Raw genomic sequence first — 15,085 nt, 5'->3', positions numbered from 1 at the left:
GATGGAACACCTCTCCTATGAGGACAGGCTGAGAGAGTTGGGGTTGTTCAGCCTAGAGAAGAGAAGGCTTTGGGGAGACCTTCTTGCAGCCTATCAGTACTTAAAGGGGGCTTATAAAAAAGATGGAGGCAAACTTTTTCGCAGGGCCTGTTGTGACAGGACAAGGGGGAATGGCTTTAAACTAAAGGGGGGTAGATTTAGACTAGATAGAAGGAAGACTTTTTTTTACGCTGAGGATGATGAAACACTGGCACAGGTTGCCCAGAGAGGTGGTGGATGCCCCATCCCTGGAAACATTCCAGGTCAGGTTGGATGGGGCTCTGAGCAACCTGATCTAGTGGAAGATGTCCCTGCCCACGGCAGGGGGGTTGGACTAGATGACCTTTAAAGGTCCCTTCCAACCCAAACTATTCTATGATTCTATACTTCAGTTTGGGGGACTGTGAAGACCTCATTTAACTACATGTACTTGCTATTGGTAAATTTCTGCAGCGGTCTGGCAGGGAGAAAAAGAAGGGTTTGTCTAAATGTAGTTCCTCAGCATAGTGTCCATCTGCTTTTCGATTACTCTAAAAAAGAGATCCAGGGAGAGAGTTCTTTTCTCACAACTCGCTTGAATTCAAAAAGATTACTTTGCATTTCCATTATCATAATTGACAACTTAATTTGTTGCAGATGTTTTAAAGAAAGTGTAGAAATAGTAAGAGAAAAAAATCATCTAAAAATTCAGCTCCTAAGCTATATAATTTTAAAACTTTCTGAAGAAGACAACAATCATAAAATTCCTTGTCTTTTAATAGTTTCCTTTTCTGTTTGCCTTAAAAAACCCCAATATAGCTCTGACAAATAAAAAGTTAGAAACTGACTGAGGAACCAAAATAAATACTGAAACTATGATGAAAAGTGTATTTTGAATGGGATTTTCAAGAAACATCTCTGTCTGAAGCTGCTGTTGCTGCTGTCGCAGTTCTGATACTGCTCTGTGCTAACATGGCAGAAAATATCCTGGATGAGAAGGTACAGCCAGTTTATCATATTCTAAGGATTTGTTAAAATGTGAAGAGAACACACAGAGAGAAAAGTTCCTATCCACTTCTAGTCATTCCAGGAGGATTGTTTTCTAGTTTGGTCAGAGTACAACTGCTGAAGTTCATCCTGCTGTTAAGATCCAAACCCAAAGGACAAAGACAATGAAATCCTGCATTTCATCCCACAGACAGGTAATCCATCTTAGAATCCAGCTCCCTACCCAGGTCCTTGCATGCCACTCTTACTGGCTGCAGTGTCAGCTTGGAGCAGTCTGGAACTTCCATGAAATTACAAGTGGGTTGCTGGAGTTGTTTTAGTTACAACAATCATTCCTTTAACTAACAATTACTGAGCAGAAGTCCTATGTGAATTCTTAAATGATGGTTAAGTAACTGTGAAAGGCCCCATATTCAAGCTTACTAAATTCAGATCAAAACTAGTAAGAGCTTTAAGTCCCAAGCTTGAATCACTACTTGTTTAGAATAAACAATCTAATTTAATGATAAAAACTAAATCAGTTTTAAAATGAGTTTAAATCAAATTCAAAATATTGAAAAAAGTGGCAATTAAGAAATCAACACATATTCAGTTTTGGAAGCTTGATTTTCTTTCCCAAAAGATGAGAGACACATGGAAAAAAAATGATTAATTACAAATTTCTAGCTTCTACATCTCAGATTGAATCCAGAAGAAGAAACCAAGAATAAGTTATTGTGTTCATACATCCATTTCCCTCATAGTCATTTCTTATCATAATATTGTACTCATTACTAAGCTTTTAAGAAGTATGCTGAGGGACGTTTCAGTCTGTTCCATGAGCTCAGAATTATCCCTGAAGCCGAACTTCTATCCCTGAAATTATCCCTGAAAGTGTTCATTTGGTCTTGTAGCTAGGCCTACAGAACAAGGCTGTACCTCTGAATGGTGGACTAAAGCCAGATACCTAGTTTCACTCTGACACCCTAAAGTCTTAACAAGACACTGAAATGTAACCCTATGACAACTAGACATTACTAGTTACTTGTCTGCCCCTGACCTATGTTCCTGGCAGTACACTGGGCACTAGCCCAACTGACAATTATTTTCAATATCAGGTAAGCCTGAACGTATCCATACAGTAATTTTGGGGCCATTATTCCCAAAGTTCTTAAGTCTTAAAATATTTTAAAAACATTTTTCTGCAACAGACATCTTTTTTTTTTTTTCTTCTGCTAATGTTGAATAAGCCTAACTGCTTCAGAAGTTCAATTTTTCTTCTGAAAAAAAAAACCCAACCCCAAAACCAGAACATTTAGCTAAAATGGATGATTTACCAAATCTAGTGTCTGCACTTTGCAGCTCTGTTGAAAAAACAAGATTATTTTTAAAGATAAATTTGGCTTTTATTCAAGAACAGTCTCATGTTATTTTAATACCTATTCATTTCTGTTTCCCAGTGGTACAGAAATAAATGAAAATGAAAAATATAGTAGGCAGTCTGGGAAATTTATTCATACTCAGAAAATGTCTTGGAATGGCTTCCAGTCAAATTATACACAGGGATGCAAGTAGGATGGATTGTAGGAATTCTTTTATCCTAAAAAAAAAAATTTCTCTTTACTTATTTTTCTGTGGTTCAGCTACTTTACTGATAAGCAAATTGACCTGCAATCTCTTTCTGCCTGCATTAATCATATCTATTATAGGTATGAAGCACCCCTTCATAAGGCAAAGGAATCACAATTTATCATTCAGGACCAAGACAGTGAAATGAATATGTTAGCTTTACTTCTTTCATTTCCATACATTGAAATCTCTTCTCACCGTGCCCACTCATCACTATACAATACTGGAGAAAAGCAACTCTTATCCTTTCAGATTAAGATCATTTTTTCCCTATATTCAGACATGATTTACAAATTTGAAATGACTTTCTTTGAATAACCTTCCTGAAACATGTGTTCCAGGAACTATGAGAGTCCCTTCTAAATGCTAAAAACCAACAACAATAAACACCACCACCCCCCCAAAGCCTCCCCAAAAAGAAAGACATTTCTCTTTTTTGTATGTCAGGGAAAGTGAAGCTGCCTTCTTCTAACAGTCTAAATCACTGACTATCGTCTTGTCAATGTATAGTTATTACTTTTAGAAGGTAACTTTTAAAAGTATTTAATATAATAGTAATAATATTTGAGGGGAAAATGTTTAATTAGTAAAGACATAAGTAGGGTCTATGAGGAAAACATATGGTCTAAACGTATGCCTAGAAATTCTAGCCATATAATAAAACAGACGGTGATACTCAATAGGCGCCCGTGGATCCATTGAGCCCATGGATCATTAAACACATGTGAAGGCTCCTATAGCACTGGGGTGGCTGCAATCCTGTCAGTATCTCACACTTAGTGTCACCTGTTTGAAGATCCCATGAATGATGGCAGTGTAAACGCTTACAGAATAGGTACACTGAAGGAGCCTGATATAAATGAAACAAGGTGATAAGCGTGCATCATGGGGTGCTTTCTTCCATGGCTCACTCATCTTGACTACAAAATTGTCCTTATAAATGTCCTGCGGTAGGAGTGAAAGCTTTGGTGGTGCAACTTGAAATTTACTGAAGTCTATGGAGTTGCTTAATGCTCGGAAATTTTTTTATGTGACAATACCTACTTAAATATATATTTTACCTAAAGTACTTACCCACTTTTTGAAACTCATTATTATTGTATTTACATATAGTGGCTGTGGAGAATGAGTCACTTGGATCATTCAAAGTTCTGAGCATTTTGTTGATGGGACTGAAAATTTTACATAGTCACTGTCTACCTTATGGTGAGTATTAATTTTTTTAATTACAGTTTCAACAATAAGGGGTAAGAACTTCAATATAAGAAAAAAATAGAAAATGCAGTGTCATATTGAATGCGGATAACACAGTGTCTCACAATGCAGTTTAGGACCCTGAATTTCTTCTATGAAGCTTTATAACTTGTCATATACTTACATAAAGTCAATAACACTAATATAAACATAATCTCAATGTGTATCCAACTGTCTTTATTCAAACCTACTCTTGTAGGTCTGATTATAGACATACACAATCATTAGATAGAAATGCATACCATATATTACATGCATTAATGCTAAGTTTCATTCTTTGGGACTAACAAAACAGGAAAGAAAAACTTACCGTTCTTCTTATAGAACATGATTTCTCCTTTGAATTCTACCTTTTCCTCCAATGATTTCTCAATTTGAAGAATCATCTGTTCATTTGTCTCAGCACCAAGTAAAAATTTACAGCTGCAGCTCTTCTGCATGACTTCAGTTCGTGCAAATCCAGCAAGCTCACAGAAGCCATCTGAGCAGTAAACAATAGGGAATCCCTTAGCCACCTGAGCATTTGCAAGGATGAAGTTACTATCTGTAGAAGAACACAAATGTAAAATGTGAATCACAGTCTGAATTCTACATCATTTGACATAATACTTCCTCTAGCTTCATAGGAAGGCACAACTGGACATACATTTAAAAACAAAGTCCCAACTGCCTGCAAACAAGAATGCAACTTCTGTTTTTAGACCATTAGTCTGAAATGAAATCAAGTCTAAGAGTCCGCAGAGCACCTTCATACAATGGTTCCTCATGGCTATGTACAGCTTGCCTCATTGCATCCTCAAGCAATAATTTATGATAACTGCCTCTGAGATGGATGTTAGCACATTAAAGCAACCACTTGACCAAAGACTGGTGACAAACATGGAAGCTTTGGAGAAATTTCAAAGGTGCTCTGTTATGCTGCCACTCAGACTACTCTGCAGTCTGAACAGACATAGCTATACTTTAAAAAAACCTAATCTATCTATGCTCTCAATAAGCTAAAGTTGACCTTTATCAACACTCAAACTAATTTCTTTTATATAATTTTGCAAAGGAATCCTTAAAAATAGAGTTGAGGGACATTCCGGGGCTACATGGAATTGTTTGTCCTTTGTTTTCTCTTTCTTTTTTGTGAGGGAAAAAGATTTAATCCAAAAGCACTGTCAGCTGTCTTCCAGAGCCCCACCATACTTCTCCCATATGAAACAGGCACATCAAAGATTCACCATCCTGTTACACCTTAATGTACTTTATAATTTTTCAGTGGGTGTAAGATGCAACTATCATGTATGATAAATTGAAGAACAGTATATTGACATGGACATCAATCAACAAAAAGCGATGTTCTAATTTGAGTTCAAATCTTTGGCAAATCTTGCAGCCTAATTGCTCATTTCCATCCCTTGCTGAAGTGTCTTTGAAGGTTTTGTGCCTTAGACTCTCATCTTCAGCTTACGTCAACACCTCTAGCATTTTATGGTCTTTTTAAATTAGCATGGAGACCCTTTCCAGATAATATATGAAGTTCTCATACATTTTTTTGCCTGTGTTACCTTTTCTTGAAGTGAAAAAAAAAAAAAAAAAAGGTTTTATGGGAGGAATCTGTCTACATTTCACATCGAGGGAGGAAAGACTATTTTTTGCCTATTGCTTATTAAGGAATGTTTAACTTACAGCTTGCTGGCGGGAGCTTAGGAGCAGTCTAGTCCCAAGACAGATACTTCTAATTTTTCAGAATCATGTGCATGTGGACTCATGTGTATGTATTAAGGGAAAACACTATTAACTAACCCAGAAACCCTTGATAAATATTCATAAATTTAAAGAGAAAAATGAACTATTTTAATGGAAAACTCAGGTTGATATGCCTAATCCCCATACAGGGATATATTATTCATGAATGGGGAAGGGAGGGACAGAATACATAAACTAAAATAGAGGAAAAATAGGTCTGTTTCAGCCTTAACTGTCACAAGAGTTCTGCATCCATGAAATTCCAACAACTTCAGCTACATTACTCTTTATTTACCCAAGGGAGAAAATAGTACGGCTGATACTGCTAAGATTTCAGTATTTTAAAGACAATGCTGACGTTCATTAAATGATCAGCTTGCTCTTAAGACTTTGCTTCAGTTACTCACCTTTTGCTTAAATCTAACTAGAGTCTTTCAAGAAATGATTGTTATATTAAAACAGACTTTTCTCATTTACTAAATATGTAATTTAAAAATGCATTCTGGTTCAGTGCAGTGCTTGACTTAGACTGTCATTTTTATTTGCCTAACTAGAGAATAAGTATCATTACCATTCATGCACCGACATGCTGCTCCCCCTGTCAACACAAAACTAAATCCCCACACTGCCAAAAGAATTAAAATCATACGTTTGCACTGCAGTTTAATGACGGCATTACAGTGTAAGACCTGCAGATTGTACATCCCAAATGCATTTGTAGCTATCAAATAAATTTACTCCTGGGTTTCTTGTTTTTGTTTGTTAAGGTATAAATATGTGACCCAAAATTTTTTTTTTTTTTTTTTTAAATTCTAATTGTTCTGAATTGCATGAAGCAGAATATGGAACACCGAAAGGACAGAAAGGGTAGGGAGGATGTTTTCGGAGTGCAGTAGTGTTTGAATATCATTATGAACAGGAATATACTGGAGCTTACCAAGCATATAATGATTTTATGAAAAAATTAAGATGGCCAAACTCTGCTGTCATTTACATCAAAATAAACCCAAAATACTTTTGGTTACTTTAACATTCACAGCAGAAAACAATTTACTTCTAAAAGCCCAATCTGGTGCCAGCTAGAATAAGAGGCAATTTTTCTGTTAACATCAGCAGATGTCTGATAAGGCTGTAAGCCTAATTTTGCTGAAATTTTTGAGTACAACAGTAAAGCCTAAGCTTCAGTAAAATACAATCAGAATTATATTTTATGTTTTTCTTGAGCTTGATGTTCAAATCAAATGATGAAAGATGCACTTGTAATCCGAAATTAGTAGACTAAGGGAAATATTTAAACAATTTATTGAAAAAAATCCTTGTAATATTTAAGGATCAAGCAACACAGTTTTGTCTAATAATTATCTGTGTTTCATCAAATTGTTCAGTAATATTTATTAAGTGATAATTAACATTTACCTATTACACAAAACAAAATTTTTCTTCAAACATATCTTGAAACATTCAGGTTCAAAGTTTATTTACTTCTGTAATTTATTTTCATAGCTTGGAATCTTTAATATCACTTGCTATTCCTAGTGAACATAAAGCACCATAAAATATTTCAAAAAAACCAAAGAATTGAGGGTGAAATTTATATCATTTAGGCTTCAGTGTGACACAAATAACAAACCCAGCATTTAATTCTATCATCTTCAGTGATAGCTAGCTAGATCTTAAAATCCAGAGTAGGAAGAATGACATTTTATTTAGAATAATTCATGAGAAATCTATGGACTGGAAGACAGCATTTTTGCTTGTCTTTGAACTTACAGTAGGAAATTTGCAACGAGTGATACAAACCTACTGGTCTGTATATTTTGGTATATGTTTATATGTAGATTGCAACACTTCCATAATAATAAAGAGAACGTTGAATTCTATATTGTTCTTTCCGCACATCAGCATGAATATTAAGTTATTTTATTCAGATTGGTTGGACTTGATCAGGAGACAGTACTGGATTACTGGTAGGATTTATATCGTTATTTTGTTTAGACAAGAAAATACATCCAAGCTAAATTCAAGATCTATTGAGAACGATGCAACCTTGAGCCTTTTGGACTGTTCAGGAGTACAGGGCATGTGCAACAACAGAGTAAAACTGCTGCAAATCTGCATACAACTTGAAAGAACAGATTTTGACAAAACCATGAGTAGCACTCTTCAGCTCAGAAATTGTTAAGCGCTGTAAGTCTGTGCAAAATAAATAAAAATATTCAAAATGTGTATTTTTATATTAGCTTTGGATAAAAATACTTGGTTGTATGTTCAAGCCTGCGTGTGATGTGTAAAGGATGATTTAAAGGTACTTCTGTTAAAGATGGAACAAGAAGCCTAGACACAAAAAAATCCAACAACGTTCACTAAGTTTTCCTTTAGCAGCAAGTCAGCAAAGATGGATAAATATGACAGAGGTATTCCGCAACTATTCAGCACAATTTAAAAGCAGATTTGTTTCAGCTATGCTTCTTTTCTTTTGTGTTCATTTTCTATGAAGAGCAAATGACTTTTTCACATGGAAGTTCGAAGGATGAATATTAGGAGCTTGCATGCCTGCATTTTCTTTGGAAGCAGGACATACTGGAGTGGATAGGACATTAGAAACATGCAAGTCTTCTGTTGATCAGAAACCTCTGCCAGACACATAGCATAAACTTGGAGACAAGTAAACAAGCTGAACCAGAACCACGCTAACTACACCTTCAATCACAGGCTTACACAACGTTGCCCTGTTTCAATGACCTGATACCCAAAAATTATAACCTAAGAAACAGAACAAATTTATATGACATGACATCTGATACAGAGAGACAGGTTCGTTAAACATTCCATGACAGAGTTTTAGAATTGAGGTAATTAAAGACAAAGGCTATTATGCAATTCTCCGCTTCATAATTAATGCACACAATTTATCTGACTGTTTGTAATGAGACCATGTTACAATTAAACTCAGCACTCCCTTGATAAATCTTAGTCATCTTATTTAGCGAAAAATGACAAAAGGGTTTTTGCTTTAATACTGTAGCTGTCTGCTATAAATCTCATCGTTGTGCTTCCCCAGTTCTTGTAACAGTTCTTTTCAATCAAAGTCCAGATGGTTTCTGCAAGTCTTCATCTTTATCAGTGAAGAGAACATCTATCTGACTTCTTGTGCAACTGAGCACAGCCAACCACCATTCTAATTTTAAATATTAAATTGTTTATGAATTAAAAAGGAAGGAAAAAAAAACTACAAAAGAAAAAAAAATCCCTAGCAATCAAAGAAGCTACATTAATTAAGCAAGTGACTCACATAGTTATTATATTGAATGGAGAACAGTCCATAATTCTTCTGGATGAAAGGATTTACTACATTTGGGTTTGATTCCACAGTTCCTACATGGGCAACTTAGCAAGAGAAATCTCATTCCAGGTTCACGCAAATTACTGTTACAGAGAATATAACTACATTAACAGTTAAGATTACCCAACTGAATGATTAAAATAGCATATGAAAACATTTAGCTTTATGTCAGCACATTTAGATGCAAGTGAGTTTAATTAGAGTTTAACCTCATTTACCAAATACTAACCTTTGAATCTGAACGAGACCAAAATTATTTTATAATGCATACACTACAAATATTAAAGTTCCTCTTGAAAATCTCAGTACAGTTAACTGGGTCACTAATGTGAGGTTAAAATTTATCCAGATCTAGGTGAGTCAGAAAGAAAGAAAGTTGATTATACTGGTACGTCTTCCCATTCTTCACTAAAAAAATATTGTGTATGCCAGTGATTTTACAGTAGTGCAGTAAAAGGTAGAACTATTGCATAATAAACTAAAAGTATGGCCTGATGAACAAAGGACCCATCACTGTAAGCTGTATAATTGATCTAATTGGCCAAGTCATTTCAAATAAAGGCTGACATTACAAAGAAATGTATTCATAAAATTGGGTAACTGTTACAAATTCAGAGTACAAAACAGTACTGGAAGTACCTAGCTCTATGGACTCAGCTAAAGGGTGAGCCGCAATAGCTCCCACTTAACCTGCATCGCCAAAACGAATTCCCATTAAAGCTGTATAATTGATCTAATTGGCCAAGTCATTTCAAATAAAGGCTGACATTACAAAGAAATGTATTCATAAAATTGGGTAACTGTTACAAATTCAGAGTACAAAACAGTACTGGAAGTACCTAGCTCTATGGACTCAGCTAAAGGGTGAGCCGCAATAGCTCCCACTTAACCTGCATCGCCAAAACGAATTCCCATAGAATTAACTTGTAGAAAAGTTCTGAATTCAGCAGCTAGGAAATCAACCTTTAACTTTACATTTACAATAAAATTTAGTCTGACAGTGAAAATGCTTTACTGTGTACAATATTTATAGCTGCAAAAAGAGTTAATCTGTAATGCAGTTCAGCATAAAGACATCCAAGCAAAACTTGGGCATCTGGGTGCTATATCATCTCCTAGTCTTATTGATAAACACAAATCATAAGCCATTTAAAAGACTCAGTGTTTAACGATCTCGACCCCAGCCTTCAGTGCCATTAGTGCATCAGGTCAATACTAAAATAATGACTGCAGATTTCGTCATGACCAGTCCAAGTATCTGTTCCTAGAACAAAGCAGACCAAAAAACCAGACAGTATCAGAGGGAAATAAAATCAAAAACAAAACCAAAAATAACCCTCATGGTGAAATGGGGTCCTGGGATCCTAGAAAGGGGAAAAAAGAAAAAAAAAAAAAATTAAGTTGCTTCTCCATTAGAAATCTCTGTATATGTTCCTGTCCTTTTCTAATCCCAATCTCATTTGCATCTACCTGAATTCCAAATTATAAGGACTGAAAAGGACTTTGTTCAAACAGTAGCAACACTGTTACTGCTCAGTTATCATCACAGAGCACCTTTCAAATAAACAATCAGCGCAATTATAATGGGTGAACTACAGTAAAGGACAGGAACTTTTAGCAGAGATGGCTTTGAAGTTCTTAAAAATTAAACTCCGCTAGCAGAAGCAGACATCTACAACTTTTCCTCAGAAAGGAATATTAACTAGTCTAAGATATGTCTTTTTACTTTTTTTCTTGATATTTACCTGGAATTACAAATTCACATTACACATATATTATGTGCAACAACAATTTAAATCCAATAGATGAAGTAGAATCAAGGTTGCAATTAAATATTTCTTTTCCCACCCTTAAGCTGTTGATATTGATAAAATTTAATTTTTCAGTAAAAAACTATTACATTCTATTTGACCGGCTTTATTTTTGTTATTGATTGTGCAGTGACTGCCAGCACACAGTGCTGAAGTAACTAAAAAAGCTATATTGCAGTTGTCAAATATTTACAGGCTAGTGTGCAGTTTTACATGCATTGAAATGCTACGAATGAAACAGCACTTGCCCGTGGAAAAGACAAACAAAAGAAGACATTAGCAGTGAAGAGACACTGCAACTCGTGAGTCGCCAGCACGTTGTAACAATGCGCGGTGTCATCCGGGAGTTTCTCAATGGGAATTGAAGGTGCTTGTTTATCTGGCAGAACTGAACCCTCTATCCCTGACAAGGGAGTTCAGCTGCTGTTTGGTGTTTTCTGCGGGTGCCCACTGGAGAGCAGAGTGCACAGATTCCTGCCTCCAAAGGAAACATGTTTTGCAATTTCTCCAATAAAATACATGGAAATTTTAAATTCCTCCACCAGGCAGAAGGGTCATTTGTGTAACCCAGCTATATTTAATTTGCTGTTTTTTTCAGACTGTTCTGTTGATTAAAAATTTACCTGGAATGGTAGAAATGGAATTGCTATAAGTCAAACTAATACATTGAGTTCTCATACGTTCAAATCAGACAGCCTAATGATTTAAGAGCCTGGGATCATGACTTGGTTTCAAGTGTTCAACTGAGAGAAAGGTTTGCAGATGAAATCATGACTTGGTTTCAAGTGTTCAACTGAAAGGTTTGCAGATGAGCAGTCCTCCTGAATAGAAATATTTTCAAAGACAAGAGCTACATCCTTGTCGAACATTTACCAATGTGATCCTGTCCATCTTTTGATCTTTTATCAATTGTCTGAAATAGGAATGAAACAAGGGGCTGAAAGCTGGTTTGTTTACAGCTGTTTTAAGCACTATGTCACCTACTCACAATTGGTGCTCAGTTTACAGACATACCAGATTTTCACCATTGCATAATATTTTGTGGTTTTAGTGTCCTACACATGCCTTTAATAAATATCATGCCCGATGAACCTGTTTATAATACTACTGCAGTAGATAGCCCTTCGGATATTTGTCCTCAATGTATGTACTGCTACTGGTGTTGTAATACATCTGAGCAGCCAGATGTTACGGATGCTGCTAACAGAGCTAGTGGAAGAATACAGGAAACACGTTAATGAGCTGTTATTCCTGCACACCTGAGGGGAAGAACTTAAGCTAGGTATTTTGAACCCAGTGTGAAATGCCTTTAAAAGATCATGTTCCTGCCTCTCTGAATTCTGATGCTCCTTTCTTCTTATGCAACTATGTTGATTATGGAGTGGTAGCTCTGGGGCTTGGAAAACGTCCTGATGTCAACTATACTGGAAATAAGGAACTGGATTTCTTTACAATGTGATGATTTAGGGTTGAAGAACTATTTACCTACTATTGAGAAAGTTTCATCTTATCACTTGAAATGAATAGATTCTGTGGAAATTTGTTTCCCCTTTGGAAGTGACCATGAAAAAAAACTACTGTGGTATAGCAGATTCTATGTGCAAAAGAAAGTTATCAGTAAGTACATAAAGAAAATATTTTCAACACAGAAATATAGAGGGATCTGTGCAGAAAGACAGTGGAAATGCTTCATGGTCTTTTCCCTTGCTTCTACTGTGCAAGGCCAGTTGAAGCTATCTACTGTCCACATGCTGAGCACAGGGAACTTTTAGCCACTATTCGCAAAATGGATGAAGTAGCCATGGAAGAAACTGAGAACAGGCTATGCCCTCCGGATGCTAGAGACTCCAGTGAGGCAGGAGTCATAAACGTACTAATTCTCTTCTGGCTACAGTGGGGCATCTCACACCACTGTTCCTCACCTGAACAAAATGACCTATCCTCAAAACAGACCCAGACCCAGACCAGGTCTGGGTTTAATGTGAAGGCAAAAGGGACGGTAATCATCCTTTCTCAGCACCATCTGCCTAGTGCAGCACTTGCACTCCACAGAAGGTGATGCAGCATCCTCAGCTTTTCACCCACCACTATCACAGATGCATCTGGTCCTGCACATAGTAACAGCACACAGCTTTTGCATATGATTTTCATTTCCACATGCGAGATACCCAAATACAAATATCCATACCTTTCTCATGTCAAAACCACCGGCTGCTCAAATATCACGTTACTATTATATTCTCTGAATAAGAAACATTCATCATTTCATGCAAGTGCTATACTACCCCAAATCATAGAATCATAGAGTCATTAAGGTTGGAAAAGACCTCTAAGATCGAGTCCAACCGTTGACCCAACACCACCATGTCCACTAAACCATGTCCCTAAGTGCCACATTTACACATCTTTTAAATACTTCCAGGGATGGTGACTCAACCACTTCCCTGGGCAGCCTGTTCCAATGTTTAACCACTCTTTCAGTAAAGAAATTTTTCGTCATGTCCAATCTAAACCTCCCCTGCCGCAACTTGAGGCCATTTCCTCTCGTCGAAGTTGCTACTCAAAGCAGCTCAAAGCTGTTTTTCATGTATCCTAGCTCATACACATTGTTTCTGGGCTGTTCATTGTCACTTTAACAGTCCACTATGACCCCCATGACAATTTCATGCCAGCTTGTGGTGACTTCTACTGTATTGATTTCTCTCTATAATTATTATACTTCAATATTAAGGTGCCAGGACTCTATGGTGAAAAGTAACCATTTTGAGCCTTTGCAGTTTATATGTTCCTCTCTCAGTCCCTGAAATTAAAGGGTAATCTTCAGTTAATTTTAATGGAGAGAAGAAGCAGACTCCCATGTGCCTATTCCAGTGAAATGAGTTCTCTGTAAACTGAAAGCATTTCTCCATGCAGTTTTCTCAGAGAAGCAACACTACTCTAAAATGATGCTGTGGAAAAGAAAGTCTGTTCAAAGAACGTTCTTCTGACAAATTGACAGAAATTATATCAAAAATGGTTCAGAAAATGATGAACAATGTCCAGGAAATGTCATTTCCAGAAAAGGTAGACTTCTATACAGCACTATTTACCATAACAAAGAATCACACTGTGTATCCCAAACTCACCCTTTCTGAATCAAAATAATTCTAAGAATCTCAACATAGGGCTTGCTGGCATTGTATTCTTGAGGAAGATCTGTAAAAAACCTGTATTTTTGGGGTGGTAGAGGATGAGAGGGAGGTTACAGGTGAGAATGTAATTAAGTTATCATATTCAAAAGAAAATGAACCATCTTGTAGTGAGTTTGCCAGCTGAGAATGATCCCGTGAAAAATTCAGAGGAAAAATGCCGAAAACTGTGGAAAGGCTAGTGGTGGTGTTGAACAAACAAGCGGAATAATCTTAATGGAAAAGTAAAGTAGGTGCCTGAAACAGACATAGGCTATTATTTCTTATAATGAAGCTACTATGGGCCTCCTGAATGATTGGTATAGCTTAGAGCAGGAGAACCTGAGCTTAGGTCTACTGATTTATGTAAGATATCCAAGTAATCAAGGAAGAAGCTGCTTGGGGAACCTGAAAGTCTTGCCGTGAACATTGCCATAAGATGGTCTTCTGGAGAAAAATCCAGATTTTGGCTGAAGAAGTGGATATGGTCGGAAATTCAAAGCATCTGGAACTTCCTTGCAGTAAGGAGTACAGATATAAATACACAGTAAAATTGTCAGGGTTTTGATTACCTTAGAAGAAGAAAAAAAATAATTTGGACTAAGTATTGTCTCAGTGAAAGAAAATCAGGCATACAAAAAGGCTGCTATCAAAAAAATCCCTGAACTGAACCTCAAAGAACTTAAACAGTGAAGATAAGAGAAGAAACACGCCAAAATCATGAAGGGACTGAAGATACTTAGTTACTCAAAACCTAGGCCTTTTTATGTATGCTTGTTTTATTTTATTTCTAGTTCTTTTTAAAGGAAATAAAGAGGCTAACTAACACAGAAGAACCTTTGGCATTTCTATAGCAAATGTTTCCATTCTGCTGTGGAACAAAACCAATTTCCCTTCTCCGCCCCCTTGCCCCCAAAACACTGCCTGAATAAAACAAAACTTACATCAGAGAGAGACTCACATCAGAACAATAGGCTTGCCAATGTGACGCCCATCCACAAGAAGGGCCGGAAGGAGGATCCAGGGAACTACAGGCCTGTCAGCCTGACCTCGGTGCCAGGGAAGATTATGGAGCGGTTCATCTTGAGGGCGCTCACAAGGCATGAGCGGGACAACCAGGGGATCCGGCCCAGCCAGCACGG

At 36.7% G+C, this 15,085-nt stretch overlaps 1 protein-coding gene across 1 annotated transcript in view; it reads right to left on the bottom strand.

The window, feature by feature from the left end:
* Window positions 1-15,085, bottom strand: part of KCNH8 (potassium voltage-gated channel subfamily H member 8) — a 205,279-nt gene that overhangs the window by 137,960 nt on the left and 52,234 nt on the right. The window contains exon 2 of the mRNA XM_009288600.1: window positions 4,199-4,432. Within this exon, the coding sequence (XP_009286875.1) occupies window positions 4,199-4,432 (234 nt within the window). The remainder of the gene's footprint in view (window positions 1-4,198; window positions 4,433-15,085) is intronic.

Source organism: Aptenodytes forsteri, unplaced genomic scaffold (assembly GCF_000699145.1).
Source record: "Aptenodytes forsteri isolate BGI_AS27 unplaced genomic scaffold, ASM69914v1 Scaffold9, whole genome shotgun sequence".
In the NCBI taxonomy this organism is placed as follows: Eukaryota; Metazoa; Chordata; class Aves; order Sphenisciformes; family Spheniscidae; genus Aptenodytes; species Aptenodytes forsteri.
Note: the sequence above shows the minus strand (reverse complement) of the source record. Positions and strands in the feature narration are given on the sequence as shown.